Here is a 14,224-nt window from a genome sequence, read left to right as displayed (position 1 = left end):
ACTCTCTGTTATCTATCCAGCTTACCCAATGTTTGTTTTGGTGGACTTTTTGGTGATCATTGATCATCATGATTAGATTTTGCTCTCAAAAGAGGATTAAATCTGATAAAACTGCATTTATTTGGGTTAATTTCCATTGCCATCCTCCTACCTTGCGTATAATACCAGTAACAAGCAACAGCCCCATTCGCGTTCGAAAGGAAACAGCTGTGATTATGGTGCGCTGGCCCTTTAAGAGAGCCCCGAGTTTCTCATTGGCACAGTGACGTCAGAGCAGTGCGGGACTCCAGCCTATCGCTTCTGAACACTGAAGGCAATGGTCGTGGTTAGAGTCCTGCTTCACGAGGGACACTTTTACACTGTTCGAAGCAAGGAAAAGGCTCGTGGCTGAAATGAACCAGACCCCACAGGCTCTCGCCGTGGATTAAATCGGAAACTTTTATGATGGAGGCGGGAAAGTAGCGCAAGAGCCAGCACGCAAACCACCGTCGCCAACGGACCTTGTACTGCAAAGCAACTCCTCGTAGATGCACGGCTACTGCTGAAAAATATGCTCCAGCCGAGCCGCCTCAGCCCCGGCTTCAGTCGCAAATTCCCCGTCTTTTAAGCAGTTTTCTGAGACATTCGCCTGCATTCGCTGGTTTAGCCCCCCCGTGCTTCTTACCTGTGAAGTTCGCCGTCCAAGTCTTCGCCTCACCTGCAAGAGAGAATGGCTGGGAAGCTGACAGCAGCGCAAGGCACAGGAATACTGCTGGTGACAGCCAACGTTGGATCCCTCTTCGAGGATGTGAGTTCTTCTGTTTGTACAATGTCTCCGCCAGCCCGGCGCGGTGATCGTGATTGTGTATTTGACGTTTGGAAACGTTTTTTTTTAACGCGCTATACCTACAACGTTTCATCTTGTCACGACTCGCGCGTTTCAAGTCGCGCGCGGTAGCCTAAACAGCAACAGTCTCGCGCATAAACACGCGAGGCTGTCAGAATGAGCAGAAACATACGGACAGTTTCCTGTTGTGTAGTCTATGACCCACTTTATCCCATGCATTGCGGCTGCTCGATATTAATTATGAAGTGTCATCTGTATGTTCCACTATGATCAACACAAGCCCACGTTGTCTGGTAACAAGCCCAAACTCCACCTTATCATAGCACATTTAAACCTATACAGGCATGAAGTGTTCTCTGCTGATATTGTGGTCACTTCCAAGCAGCATTACACAATATGACTTTTGTGCAACTCAAAGTGAAACGACTTCATTTGTCATGTGGAGTGTACTGCAGAGTGTTGGTGTGTCCAGAGATTAAGAATAACCGAACATCCAAAGTAGAATGCCTCCGAGATGCTACAATTAGGTATTCAACCAACATGTTCAGCATATCTCAAGACTTCCACATATATAGGTATAGGCACTCGCCACTAATGAATGATATTGCTAGATGATCCAGTCACAGCACACAACTATGGTGTGTCCAAGGACTACTGAACAAAGTGCGAAATGTCATGCTTGATGAAAGAAACATTATTAGTAAAGCATAACGATATAAACATGTAATTTTTTTTTTGAATCATCCCTCGCCATTTCACGGTTCAAAATTTGTGGTTTGACTCTATCATGTTTTTTCAAAACTATATCAATTAATAAATCATGCTGTTTTGTGGTTGATTACGGCCTATTATTAGTTAAAAAAATCCAGATTTAAGCAAATGTTACATATCAGGCTAAATTAAGCATAAAATGACTAAATGAATGACAATACAAATATAAGGGGTTCAGAAGATGCATTCAAAAACATATCTAGTATTCTACACTAGGTGTCAGTAATGTTACATTGATGAGACAATAACCACCACAGCAAGTATGCTGTCCAGAAAAAAAACCAACAAGGAATTCTCCCAATGCTAACGTGTCAGTCTTTGTTGTCTTATTCATGTCTAATATGTCATATTATGTCTACTATATTGGGTAATACGAGTGTAAAGGTGACTATAGGGGTTTATTTCATGTCTAGAGGGCTCTAATTATGATAAAAACCCATATTTAGAAGGTCAAACAGGTTTTCTATGCTCTATGTAAATATTCCATTTATAAATAAAGAATCTTACTTGGCAGAAATTCACGTATCACGGTCGGGTCTGGAACCAATTAACCGCGATAAACGAGGGATTACTGTATATGTATTAGGGATGCGCAGATCGATCAGCCACCGATCAGTGTTAGCTGATTTCCATGGAAAAATCACAGGATCGACATATGCTGATAAATGCCTTTCAACGCCGATCACAAACGCCAGTCACCTGTGGCTAGCACTATTGCAGTCTGCAGCAATCCTTTCGTGCAATGTGGTGTCTTGCCCTAACTAACGTATTGGGCAGCGTTGTCCTCCCACTTTCCTTCAAAACAAAAGCAATCATGTCTGCCATGTGGAACTTAACTACGGCTGTCTTGCCGGGATAGCACGTTACAACGCTTTAATACGCCATTTGAAGAACAAACACGTGATGGGAGTATGGTGAGTTTTCGAGGCTCACGGTGTGATCATCAGTCAAATGGCAGCTAACACAGCCATGTGGCCAACACTTGCCTTATGTGTGTAACAGTCAGAAGGCTAAGCTAATAACTCGAAAAATAATTGAATACATTGGCGAGATGACCAGCCTTTCCCTGCGATTGACTGACCCTGCCTCTCGACCAAAGTCAGCTGGGATAGGCTCCAGCATACCTCCGCAACATGAGTGAGGATAAGCGGCATAGAAAATGGACGGATGAGATGACCAGCCTTCCTCAGCGGTGCAAGACACCGGGTTCGCCGAGTGCTCTCTCACTTACCTGGAAGTCCTGCTAGTGCTCCACCAATGTACTCTCACATCCAAAGTGTCCCTAAAGAAGGCGTCTCATCCTCTGTAAGTTACTGGATGATGGGTATCTGAATCGGCGGCATAAAACCCTGATCAGAGTATCCCTAATATGTATGCTCTACCTTTTTTTTGTATAATCACATAATTATAAGTTATTACTGACTTAAGGTGAATGACTGAATTTTAGGGGACAAAAAAAAGAGAAAAATACGCGACTCTGCGGGGCCATGAATAGTGAATTGCAAAAGTTATTTCTACAATGTGCCTTAGGCCCAAAAACCCTTCAAATGGCCGCTGTGCCACACTTTGCCTGCCCACCGCCCCGCACTGGGACAATCGTACAGTGCGTGGGCCCACTTTACACCTGAAGTACAGCAGGCTAGTGTGAGCACCCTGATCTGTGCTCAAGTTCAGCACACATACCCTCCTTTAGCACGATTGGACCACGTGCACGTGCACGCATGAAACATAGCCGAGTCTTAGAGTGACTGTAATGCTCCTTGAAAGTTTCTAATGATAACCGACAAAATATAAATACAATAGAAATGCAGACTGACATTTCATTAATACAGAAGTGTAGAACTGAGCCAAGCTGATCGGTCAAAGCATGAATGTGCAGGCCAGGAGGAGCTCGGAGGGGGAGTGGGAATTGCTCCCAAGTCCAGCACGGTAGCCTAGTGTGAGTATGCGCTTTATCTAAGTGAGTATCTGAAGGATTGCCTCTGGAAGTTTTTCTTTTTTTTGCCAGTGATGTCTAGGAAGAAAGGTGTAATGATAACAGTAGAACCAAAAATGGAACTAACTTCAATGTAGGAAAGCAGTTGAGCTCATCCCGCCGTCATGCATGCCATTATGCAACATAATAGTATCAGCATATCACAGCATACCCCAGTAGACCGCACTTCGAAGCATTAAATGATTTGCTCTGTGATTGTTTTGCTTTTTCTTTGGCTTTCTGTCTTGTTGTGGCACTCGTTCAGCTGTGAGAGCCTGGCATTATGCAAGCAGATAACTCAACATTATTGATCACAACCTTATAAGACTAGGAGCGTAATGCTCTTAAGGCGCTTTGGTCGGCGCTCCTTGAATGCACCACGGTCATGTGCTATGAGACGCAAAAGTGACACAGAAGCATAACTTTTGCCGACGCTGCCACAGTTGAATAAATCCACCAAATAGACGACAAACTGCTGTGTTCTTGAATTTAATCACACACATCTACATATACCTTTGCCAGCCGAAATCAGTTAAATCGCAGGAGACATCACACCCTTTTTAGAGCCTCCTCGTTTCAATCTCCAAAAGTCTCTTCACTAGATTTGTCGCTCATCGCTTTTTTGAAAAAGAGTAGCTAGAGGGGTCTGATTACTCACTAAATATAGCGACAGTGTCGCTAAGTTGGCAACACCAATCCCTTCTGCTACATCTTCTTATTCTCTGGCAGACCATGTGCGTATGAGGTGTGTTAACCAATGGAGTTATGTAGTCAGTCCCATTATAATGTGTTTATGACCAAGGGCGAAGAAGTAGCACCCAATCTGTTTGTGGAGGTCCAAATTTATATGGCAAACACTGTATAGTCTGAAAGAACATTTATTCTTTACTTGAGTAGTCCACACAGTAATGGTGTTAAATCGTCACTATTTTATTTACCGGTCAGCAGCTGCCAAATTTTGCTGGAACACTGGTCTTCAACATAAAAGGTATAGTGCAGGGGTATGCAAACTTTTTCCACATGGGGGCAGAATACAGAACAAGTCAGCAATTCAGGGACTTTGATATCTGTCACCTTTTGTTTATTAAACACAAAACTAATCCAGTGTAGTTCAAAATATGGTAAACAGTTAAAATATGTTCATCTCAGCATTGTGTGATTGGTAACAAAGCAAATAGTTTACTTATATTAGTGCGATATCTTGGAACGTTTAACATTTAAACCGTGGTGTCCAAAGTGCGTCCCAGGGGCCATTTACAGCCAAAGGCTGTTTTTTTATTCGCCCTTGTCACATTCTAAAAATTTGATTAAACAAGAAAATTTAAAAAACAGCAAAAATGAAAAAAATAGAGCAGTAGTTTTACAATCATAAGGACAAAATATTAAGACAGTAAAGTCATAATATTAGGAGAAAAAAATTGCACAAAGTTGGAATATTAAATACCTATGTATTATTTACATAAAAAAAAATTAAAAACATTTATTTAAAAAGTCTTAATACTATGAGAGACAAACAAAGATTAAAATTGCAATTAAATTAGGTTGGGTAAAGTTATAGTATTACGGTAATAACGTCAAAATATCCTGACAATAAAGACAAATAAGAAAAAAAAATCTACGAGAAGACAGCAGAAATAGTAGTAAAAAAAAAACAAGCCAAAAATTGTAACGTAAGAAGAAAAAGTGAATTCATACGAATAATATGCCAATAACACAAAGCTGAGATGCAGGCTATTTTTTCTTTAAATAAAAAACCCTCTCAGCATATCTACATGGGCTGATTTTTAGGGCTTAACTAATGATTATTTTAATAACTGATTAATCGGTCGATTATTTTTTTGATTAATCGATGAATCTGATAAAAACACACACATTTAACATATTAATTTCTGCCTCTTTATTCAGAAATAGAAGATTTGAAATGACAGAGCAAATAAGTGCACAAACAGCAAGTTGCCACTTGAACCATCTGTTAAATCTCTGGTGGGAATCTCTGGCCACCTCACGATTCGATTCGAATACGATTCACACATCAGCTTTGACTTTGAAAAACGGTGTTTGTGTCTCTTTAGTGATATGTTGCGTCTCAAACCACTAACTATTTGATTTCGTCCGTCTAGGGCCTAACCGATTAATCAAAACAACAAGCTTCAGATTAATCGACAAAGAAAATAATTGTCATTTGCAGCCCTAATTCAGTGACATCCTGAATTTGGACTCCGGCCTGAATTCTTTCTTTCTTCCGCATCTTGATAACCTAATTGCACTAAATGTTAGTAGTAAGTAGTAGTTTCTCAAATGCTTCAAACTCTTAGTGTCACTTTCACTGTTGTGTTAGCAGAGTGTTCCCTTTTGCCACACAAGGGAAGAGCTCTCCTTCTCTGGCCTATAAATATCCTGCCTCTCAACTCAGCGTTGGATGTCTCATGGATTTTTCTCCCCCAGACTTTGAACAGGCTCGGCCAAATTGTCCATGAGAATGTTTGTTTGCGTTCCTTCTTCTTACTGGCGCTCGAGAGTGGAGTTCTGTTTGTAGCTTCCTGTGTTGGTACCCCTTAAGTTGCAGTTGAATGAAGTCTTTGTGACTAGGATTCTAAATTTAGGTCTGCCGTTGAGAAGTGTCATGTGAGACCCTGATCTCTAAGATGCAATATGAAAGCTCAGTGGCCGCTGAATTTGGTTATTCCTTCATATGGTTTAGTGTGGAAGTGGGAAATTATTCTTGTCCTTGTCTGGAGGCCTTTGTGTTTACCATCATAAAAATGTAAACATCCACCTTTAACATGCAGCCCTGCTGTGTTTGATTGTTCAAGGAGTGCCATTCTGACCGTATGAATTTGTCGCAGGAAATAACTTTGAAGTCCTGGAGCAATGTTAAATGTAGACTGATCAATAAGTTTAGAATCAGGTTTAGTCTAAGCGCTCTGAAACTGTCTCCGGCGTGAGTCCCCAAATGGTCAGCGTTTAGAAATACACGTAGAAGGAAGGAGTGAGAAACTGTTACTGGGACTTTCATGCCTAAACATCTGCATTGAACTCTTTGCTCCAGAAGTTCCTTCCATGATTTCATAGTTATTTTTAGCAGTTTTCTTAAACTGCATTAGAAAAGGTTTAAGGATTGAAAGCGCCTGACGGCCTCTGAAGCCTCAAGATTGTGTTTTCTGAAATTAACTTGACTTGTTTTGTTGTCGTAAAGTTGCAGCATTTCTCTTCACGCAGTTGTTTTAGGGATTTTGTGTGTTGTTTCCATTTACAGCATTTTCTTTTGCAGTTTTTTAAATTCTACAGTGCGTATGTGATTGCAGCATATTTAATTTGCAGTGTTTTCTTGCTGCATGTGTTTTAGAGCAGTGATCCTCAACCCCCGGGCCGTGGGCCGTGGGTCATTTGGTACCGGGCCGCACAGAAAGAAAAAATAATTTCCATGCTGTTTTGTTTTGAAAAGTGGCCGGATTCTCTCTGTTACATCCGTCTCACTTGACGCATGTCCATTGTGCGTGTGCTAACTTTCTCTTGCCGCACAGATAGACTACTACTGTATTTTTACCATTTTTCTTTCACCTCATATTTGGTCTCAAATGCTGATACTATGTGGGAATGCATAAAGGTAAGTTTTGATGACTTATTGAGTGCTAATGTGCACATTTGTCTCAAGTGAATTCATGCTAGCACACTGCCTTTTCCCACACGTCAAACAGGGATGTAATCATCTTTCTGGAAAAACTCCAGAGAAAAGATAAATTTGATCGCTATAATGTACGAACCCCAACCCACATGTTCAATTAAGCTTTTAAACCTGACTCTACTCACCACCGACAGATGCTGGCTCTTTTTTGTTCCAGCTAATGACGTCTTGCCATTCTGTGGTAGTGGCTCATGTAGCGCTGCTTCAAATGCATGATGAGTTTCGTTGTGTTAAACTTCCCCGGGCGTGTGCCCCCGCGGGAAATTTGTGCATGACAAATGTTCAGACTTCAACGAAAAATACACACGGCCGACATCACTCCTACTCGTTACAACACTGTTGTAACTGTTGTTACATCGTGTGGGCTCTATCCGGCTGGTGTTGGATAGACGTTATGGGGGCGGAGTCTATTATGGACTGCTTGTATGGACTGCAGAGTGCCAATATTAGAGATTTTACATGTAGGCTGATATAATACGATACTCGATTTTGCTGATACTGGCCTAATACCCGATATCAATATCGGTTGGAGACACCCCTGTGTAATTTAATGTAAAAATTGCTTAAACATGCATATTTTTTTTACTAATGATAGGCCTCATTTAACCACAAAACAGCATAATTTATTAATATGTTAAAAAAAACATGATAGAGTGAAGTCGCAAAGTGCAAAGCGGCGAGGGAGGACTGTATACCTTTTTATTTACAAAAAAAATTCTGCTTCCGGATGACATTTTTTTTAACAATGTCCAGCTGGAAAGTCCTTTCTGCTTTTGAATGATGTTTGAATGACTTTTGTAATGATGTAACTGTTGCACAGTGTTGGAATTGGAAGTTACAGTCAACAGAACAGTGAAGAAAGAAAACGTGAGCATAAAGTCAGGTTGAATCGACAAATGTAAAAAAAGTCCATTATATCAGCAAATTATCTGAGGACAATATTTTGATATGTTATTATTCCTTTTTACACATGCACGTTTTATCCAGTTAATTTGAGTAATTGATCCCCTATCATGTTCACATGCAATTTCACGATGAGATGGTGATGAGAGTTATGGAAGTCAACATGTCACGTTCTGTTAGTTATGTTCTGGTTTTGCTCCTATGTGCTTGTTTGTGCCGTGATTGGCTCCCGTGTCTTGCCCTGACTCTTGTCTAGCGCAGGTGTGTCTTGTTGTGTAAGTAGTCTGTGTATTTAGTTCCCAGTTTTCTATCTGGTCTTCGTCTGGTCGTCATGTCATTTGTGTTGCCAAGTACTTTTCATGAAACCCTTTTTGAGCAGCATTCCACTGTTGCCCTCATTACTTCCCTACACTATGGGTCCACTTGCCCCCACGCCGCGACAGATCATCAGATTGAATGGCATTTGTTGGTGGCCTATGCGTAGTAACACGCTATGTGTGCAAAAAGTGAGCGATGATGCTGTGTGATTGAGAAGTGTGAAAATTAAACGACATGATTTACATAGTCATAGTTTGTGTGCAACATTCTTAGTACCCGTTTATAAAACGCTCAACTGTAAAGACTGAAACTGTGACTGTATGCGTCATATGACAGCTTAAATTATGTTTTTTTTTCTTTGCCAAATACTTTTTCAGTATTTTCCTGCAGGAATGGAAAAGCTTATGAAACTAAGAAAGTGATGAGGCCATTTTGGTGTTCTCCCTGGTTTACTGTCTTCCAACCAAGCATAATAACATGTCACTGTTCGTCAGACACCTAAAAAAAAAATTAGTTTCCAGTTACGTTGCACTAAAACTGTGTCCCTGGTTTTGCACTATTGCTGTTTGTACTTGGTGTAGATTATGCTGCAAAACATATCCATCCATGTTCAGTGGATGACTTTGGGTACACCCTGGACTGGTCGCCAGCCAATCGCAGGGCACACAAAAACAAACAACCATTCACACCCACATTCATACCTATGGACAATTTTGAGTCTCCAATTAACCTAACATGCATATTTTTTTTAATGTGTAAGGTAACCGGAGTACCGAGATGCCCAACAGAGAGTCGAACCCAGATCTTTTGACTGTGTGGCAAACATGCTAACCACGAGGCTACCGTGCGGCCGGTGTAAAACATAAACTATGAAATTCATTTTTTTGTTTGTACTGAGATATTATCACAACTGTGGGCCAGAGAGTGGCTTCATACAGGGCTTTTGCGTTCGAACGTGCTGCCGGCTCTCTTCCTGCTTTGAGTATGTAAAATACACATGCACACGTGCTTGTTATGTTTTTTGTTCGCTAATCATAGCAGTTTTGGCTAAGTTTACCTACTAAAGTTAGCGATCATTGAATGTTCAATTGAATATCATTATTGATCACCTCTCTGAGGCTGTTTTGTGTGTGTGCGTGTGTGTGTGTGTGTTTGTGTATGCACTATGGACATGTACATGAATACCAGACAGCTGTAAGTGACCAGTCATCTTATTCAGTCCCAATGTCAATGTACGCAGATTTTTATGCAGTTTAACTTGTAATTGTGCACAAATGTAGACATTTTTTTGTTCAGTTTGTTCTTTTAAACCACTATTGGTATGCTAGCTTCTTATCTACAGTGTTTTGTTATTTTGGTACAAAAACTGTAATCTTGAGCCGGTGACTTACAACAACTTAAAGCATTGGCAACGTTTTAAAAGTACCGATTTGACACCGTTATGCGTAATATGTCAACGACACTAAACCCTGCCTATTGTTGGAAAAAAGGTTGTCATCAATCAGTCAAAACATGAACAGCCATTTGGTTTGAGAAGGAGAGGGAGAAAGGTGAGCCAAAAGTGCCATCAAGTAGCCAATTGACACATTATGGCTTTGAAAGGCTAACACAGGCCTGATTATACCCTCTGGATGATCAAGGATGTACAGCATATTCAGCTTTCTTGAGGTAGGACACATTATTTCTTGTGTACATAGTTAGTAAATAGTAACTGCCTGGGGCCTCGTCTTGCTTTGAAGGTAAATATTTATATAATAACAATTTGACTGCATTTATCTTTGTGGTTTGTACATGAGTTGTTGAATTTATATGTGCATTCTAAGTCATAAGAAGTGGGCATTTTCCCCACTTGGATTTTAGGTTTTTGGGTGATGTTAGGCCCAATGAATTAATACGCTATGTCAAAATGAAAAGAAATAACTGTTAAAATAACTATTCAAATAAAATGTAAATGCATTTGCCATTAATTGTTGTTTTCTTGGTTGTTTATATCCATTATTTAATTGATATCTGATTCCCTTACAACAAACAAGAGGAATCTAGGAAACTTCACCTGCACGGTCCAGTATCCAGGCATATATTTCACAGACTGGTTGAATTTTTTACTAAAAAGTTACTTAACTGTTTCGGATCGTATTGTTCTAAATGAACCAATATCACCCTTGAATCGTATCGGTAACCACAAATCGTGATACAAATCGAATCGTTATTAAAACAAGTCGTTACACCATTAGTTGGAATATAATTTTATACGACAGTGGAACTCGTTTAAGTTGATCTTGCTTATGTCGCCAACCCGTCTGTGTCGAACCTCATCGAGTCCCAGTCCACCGTGTTCTTATTACTAAAACTGCCTGCTGAAGTCGACATCGACATACATGGCTAACCACATTTCTCAACATAAAATTTGGGACCCAAAAGGGTCATTATTCTGAAAAATTGTTCTGTATATGTCGACATGTATTACTATAGTGGGGCCTCGATTTTCGTCATTAATCTGTTCCAAAAGGTCTGATGAAAACCGAAACACATGAAAACTGAATACATTTTTTCCATTAAAGTATTAATACAAAACACATTTTATAGATACAACCCTATGACTTCCGATTCACATTTTGCAGACTTGAATATTGGCCGAAACCGGTATCGAGCCAATATCAGCACAAATCATACATACTTTTATTTCTTTTTTAGTAAGGTGCACCGTTAGAAAAGGCTTGATCAAGTGATGTTACTCAAACAGAGAATAATAGTCAGCAACAATAGGAATGAGGAAAAACTGACCCATTGGTTTTCCGATATCAGTATTGTCTCAAGTCACCCCTAATAATGATAGTTTTACATGCATTTATATCAATGATGGATTCATTGGATAAATTAACCATTAACATAACCTTTTTTTAACACAAGCAAATATCAGATAAGTGGAGGGAGGAGGGGAGGATGGACGGAAGATCCACGGAAGATCCACGTGGATGCTGTTTCATTCTAGTTCGTTACAAACTAAAATGTGAGTGGACAGTAAGAGGCGTATACTTGCTCACTTCAACTTTATTGTAAACTTCAGCAACAGGTAAGTCATTATTGCACTCACGGGCCTTGCTGATTTACTGTAATGTGTCTCCCTTACACTATTCCTCCTGCAACCTATGTTAACTATGGAATCCTTACATTACAATCATATTGTAACAGACGCTACTTAAGTTCTTCCTTAAATTTAATAGTGTTTCTCACCTTCTCTATCAAAGTTCTGGCACTTGCAACTTTTTTGGCTTTAATAAAAAAAAAAGTTTCCTCTAACACTCAGGAATACTAGGGGTGTAACGGTACACTAAAATGTAATTTCGGTTTGGCTTGGTTTTTTGAAGTGCTCGGTTCGATTAATTTTCGGTACAAAAAAGGAAGAAAAAATGTCTTCAAATGCTTTTATTTAATTAAATGCAAACAGAACTTTTTTTAAAAATACATAAAAGCGACCAATTTCGGTGATATTTCAAATAAATTAGACTCTGAGTTTTTTTTAAAACAGAAAAATAATAATAAAATAAACAGTTGTATTTAAACATCGCAAAATGTAATGGACAGTGACAGATAAATAGCTCTCTGTTGCACGTGAAGTCCAACCATCTGTCGTAAGTGAAATAGCAGACAGGTGTGATAGCTCGTTGAAGGCATCACTTTTAGGTTTTTCATAAGTTGCTGGTATAGCTTTCTGTGTAAAGTGAGGGCGTGATGGTATTTCGTAGGTTCAAGAACTTTAATCATGTACAGTCATGGAAAAAACGATTAGACCACCCTTGTTTCTTCAGTTTCTTGCTCTGTTGTAATGCCTGGTACAACTAAAGGTACATTTGATTGGACAAATATAATGATTCCAAATAAGCTCATAAGAGCTTACTTTAAGAGCTGATATCTAGCAACTTCCATGGTTTTCTTGACAATACCCAAAATTGCTTAAGTTCTTACATGAATAGCTAAAGCATTGTACTGCCAAAAAATATAACTCTTATGAGCTATTTTTATTGTCATTGTTATATTTTTCCAAACAAAGGTACCTTTAGTTGTATCAGGCATTAAAATGAACAAGAAACTGAACAAACAAGAGTGCTCTAATGATTTTTTCCGTGACAGTACTTAAAGCCAGCGCTCTCAACAACTGAATATGGACGTAATCTCGTGGCTATAAAAACTCCAATACAATGTGTTACTGCTTTGGCCCAGTCAGAGTTGCTTGCTAGAGGTTGTTTATATGCTGGAGTTATCGGTGTTTGCACTAAGATGGTTTTCTTTCTTGTAGATGTAACATTCACTGCCGGATGATGCCCTTTTAAGTGCGCTAACATGTTTCCTGCAGCATACAATTTTGGATTTATCCAATTGCCTATGTCCATGGGTAATTTTAACAGGGAAGCCAAAGTGTTCCCAAACAGGAGACCGTAGTGAGATTGGAGGATCTTCCAGCTCAGGCTTCTCGCTTGCATTTGTCATGATGCCATTTGTCACGCCTGCGAGCTCCTAGCGTTTCTCCCCCTCAGTCAGTAGTGTCCGACACTCAGAGGCATCCGTGCGGAAACTCGTCCAGGACTTCAGTTAATAACCGAAACAGTATGCAAGTGGACCGAACCGAACATGCAGAGACGAAACTGTTCAATACATCCATGTGAACCGTTACACCACTACGGAATACGCAGTGTGCTTGAATGCCACATCAACATGCTTGAAAGGAAGAAGGAATGAGACGGATACAGAGTTGTTTATCGTTCTGTGTGAGTCCAACGATCAGAGAAACCACCCACACACACATAATAAAGATGAATGACAGGATTCTTTGGAATAATGCTTTGTAGTCATTGTAATCAAGACAACTTATCAATCACAGCCCAGAATCATACACACCACAGCCATCACAACAATATCTATGGAAATGGCAGAAACAAAAATAAAAATAGTTTTACTGGAGGATTATCAAATAAATGTGTAAGCAATGGTTAGCTTTGGTTTTGACACCCACTTTTGTCATCATGGCATCAGTGGCATCAAGATAAGCCATTTCCACAGTATATGACGTATATTTGTAGTGTATTTATTATTGAACTAGGCTGTTTATGTTCATGGTTGGTCAGTTTTTACCACAACCTACTGTAAATTAATGTAAAATAGTATTAACTTTTCAATTACAGTAAATAAGATTCACCATCCCGGATCTTTACAGAAGTGCAAAGACAAAGACGAGCTGGAGCTTATAACGGTGGAGTCCATGTATTACTGTAGTGTCCCGACAGAGACGCAGAGATGCTGCGCCGTTCTAGAAGGTCCTTTAACTGTTGGCTGCAATCAGCACCTAAAACGACACGTAAGTCCGATAGCATAACCAACAATCAATGACCTCTACATGTGCAGCAAATACAGTGCATATTTTGTTTTCCACCAATCACACATCAGTGTCACACCTTGTCGTGCCTAAGGTGCCTTCGCTGACCTTATACTGACAAATATAGAAACACCAACATGAATAACGTGGCTGACCCATAACTGTCACTGCTAATCCAAGCCAGTCCATTACACACAATATAGCACCTTTTTTTCCAGTGACTTTAATTTGTTGGCATTGAACTTAGGTGCTCATGGCTTCAAATCTCGGCTCTTCGTGTTTGCATGGGTTTTCTCTCTTCTCTGGTTTCCCACTGTCTAAAATCATGCATGTTATGTTATTTGGGGACTATATATAGGTCATAGGTGTGAATAT

At 39.8% G+C, this 14,224-nt stretch overlaps 1 protein-coding gene across 2 annotated transcripts in view; it reads left to right on the top strand.

Annotated features, from left to right (window-relative positions):
• The first annotated feature begins 282 nt into the window (after window positions 1-282).
• The window catches only part of LOC129193662 (inositol polyphosphate-5-phosphatase A-like), a 211,637-nt gene continuing 197,695 nt past the window's right edge, over window positions 283-14,224 (top strand). For both annotated transcript variants that reach the window (XM_054798096.1, XM_054798097.1), the window contains exon 1: window positions 283-787. In XM_054798096.1, coding sequence (XP_054654071.1) covers window positions 710-787 — 78 coding nt within the window. In that variant the 5' untranslated portion in view covers window positions 283-709. The remainder of the gene's footprint in view (window positions 788-14,224) is intronic.

Source organism: Dunckerocampus dactyliophorus, chromosome 14 (assembly GCF_027744805.1).
Source record: "Dunckerocampus dactyliophorus isolate RoL2022-P2 chromosome 14, RoL_Ddac_1.1, whole genome shotgun sequence".
Taxonomy (NCBI): Eukaryota; Metazoa; Chordata; class Actinopteri; order Syngnathiformes; family Syngnathidae; genus Dunckerocampus; species Dunckerocampus dactyliophorus.
The sequence above is the reverse complement of the archived record's forward strand: the minus strand, read 5'-3'. Positions and strand labels throughout refer to the sequence as shown.